The sequence below is a fragment of the Tinamus guttatus genome, unplaced genomic scaffold, assembly GCF_059628265.1.
Source record: "Tinamus guttatus ecotype Peru unplaced genomic scaffold, ASM5962826v1 Tinamus_guttatus_pri_ptg000459l, whole genome shotgun sequence".
Classification (NCBI taxonomy): domain Eukaryota; kingdom Metazoa; phylum Chordata; class Aves; order Tinamiformes; family Tinamidae; genus Tinamus; species Tinamus guttatus.
Window position 1 is genome coordinate 3,471,801 of NW_028288993.1, and position 1,777 is coordinate 3,473,577.

Below are 1,777 nucleotides of genomic sequence, written 5' to 3' on the forward strand. Positions count from 1 at the left end.
AGACAACAAACCCTCTGGCAAACGCGACACTCCCGCTCGGGAAGGCTCCTGGCGCTCCCGCTGCTCCCGCCCGGGCGGAGGATGCGCGTCCGGACCCCGCGGCGCCGCCCCCGCTCGAGCCCCCGCTCCGCGCGAGGGCCGGGCCGCGCGGGGGCGGGCGCGGGGAGGGAGCCCGCGGCTGCTCATATAGCGCAGCCCGGGCCCGCTGCCCCAGAGCCGCTGGCAGCTCCGCGCGAGGGGCGCTCGGCGCAGCCGCGCTTTCTCCGCAGGCTTTGCAGGGCAGCGGGGCACGATGACGTCCGCGGCGCTGGAGATTTTGGGGCTGGGGCTGGGCATCCTGGGCTGGGTGGGGGTGATCTTGGCGTGCGGGCTGCCCATGTGGCAGGTCTCAGCCTTCATCGACGTGAACATCCTGGTGGCGCAGACCATCTGGGAAGGGCTGTGGATGATCTGCGTGGTGCAGAGCACGGGGCAGATGCAGTGCAAGGTGCACGACTCCATCCTGGCGCTGCAGCCTGAGGTGCAGACGGGCCGTGCACTCACCGTCATCGTGGCGCTACTGGGGCTTGTGGCTCTCATGGTGACCGTCGCGGGTGCGCAGTGCACCAATTGCATCCGGCCTGGCAAGCTGAAGTCCCGCATCGTGATCGCTGGTGGGGCCATCTACATCCTCTGCGGGGTCCTGGTCCTCATCCCACTCTGCTGGTTCGCCAACATTGTCATCAGCGACTTCTACGACCCGACCGTGCCACCGTCGAAGAAGCGGGAGATGGGGGCAGCGCTCTACATCGGCTGGGCGGCCACGGCGCTGCTGCTCTTCGGGGGCTGCCTCATCTGCTGCTGCTCCTGCTCGCAGCGGGACGAGACCTCCTTCCCCGTCAAGTACTCGGCGCCGCGGCGACCCACCTCCAACGGCGAGTACGACAAGAAGAACTACGTGTGAGCAGGGCTCGCCCCCGCTCGCCCGCCCGCCGCGGCACGGACAGAGAGAGGCCCCGGCCCGCGGCGTCCCCGGTGAGCCCGCCCGAGCGTGCTGCGGCGTTCCCCCGCCTGCCGCCTCCCCGTGCCGGGGGAGCCCTCGCAGCACCGAGGCGGAGGGCCCTGCTCCTGACAGCCCGTCGGGCCGTGCGGCTCCGCGCGGGTGCCGCGGGGACCGGGACCCGCCGCCTGCCTGCGGGGCTCACCCTGCTGCGCCGCGTGGCGCAGCCCAGCCCGCAGCACGGAGAGCTGGGGAGCCGCGGCGGGGGCTGCCCACCCGGGACGTCCTGTCCGGCCACCGCCTGCGCGCGTGGGAGCGCAGGGTGCCGGCCCCGGCCTCGCCTGGCCCCGCTCCCCGGGCATCGTCCCGGGAGCGCCGCGGGGCCCTCGTCATCCACCCGCACCCTGGAGCCTCTCGGGGCGCTGCCCTGGCTGGTGGCACCGTGCAGGGGAACTGCCCTCGCTCCCAAAATGCTGCGTCTGGCTGATCTCCGCCGTGGCCACCACTCATTGAGGTTTTTTTCATTTGCTTCTTTTTGGGCAACTAACTGTTTCTGTTTAAAGTGTGACGCTAACCTCGGTCCTTAATCCTGCCAGCAAATGACTATTTGGACCGAGGCATTTGAGCCCCTTCAGTGGTTGCAGTGCCTCGGTGAGCTGCGCTCGTGCCTTTGAGCCTCTCAGATGCGGTTTTGGAGTTGCTGCCATTTAGTGGAATACAAACAGATTATTCTAGGCTGCCCCTTCCCTCCTTCATCAGCTTCTCTTCTAGGTTTACTTGAACACGAAAGCATTGCAG

General features: G+C 68.7%; 1 protein-coding gene across 1 annotated transcript; it reads left to right on the forward strand.

Annotated features, from left to right (window-relative positions):
• Positions 1 to 290: 290 nt before the first annotated feature.
• On the forward strand, positions 291 to 946 carry CLDN5 (claudin 5). Its single transcript, XM_010218769.2, has one exon. It carries the CDS (start codon positions 293 to 295, stop codon positions 941 to 943), a length of 651 nt encoding a protein of 216 aa, XP_010217071.1. The 5' UTR covers positions 291 to 292; the 3' UTR covers positions 944 to 946.
• Positions 947 to 1,777: the final 831 nt, after the last annotated feature.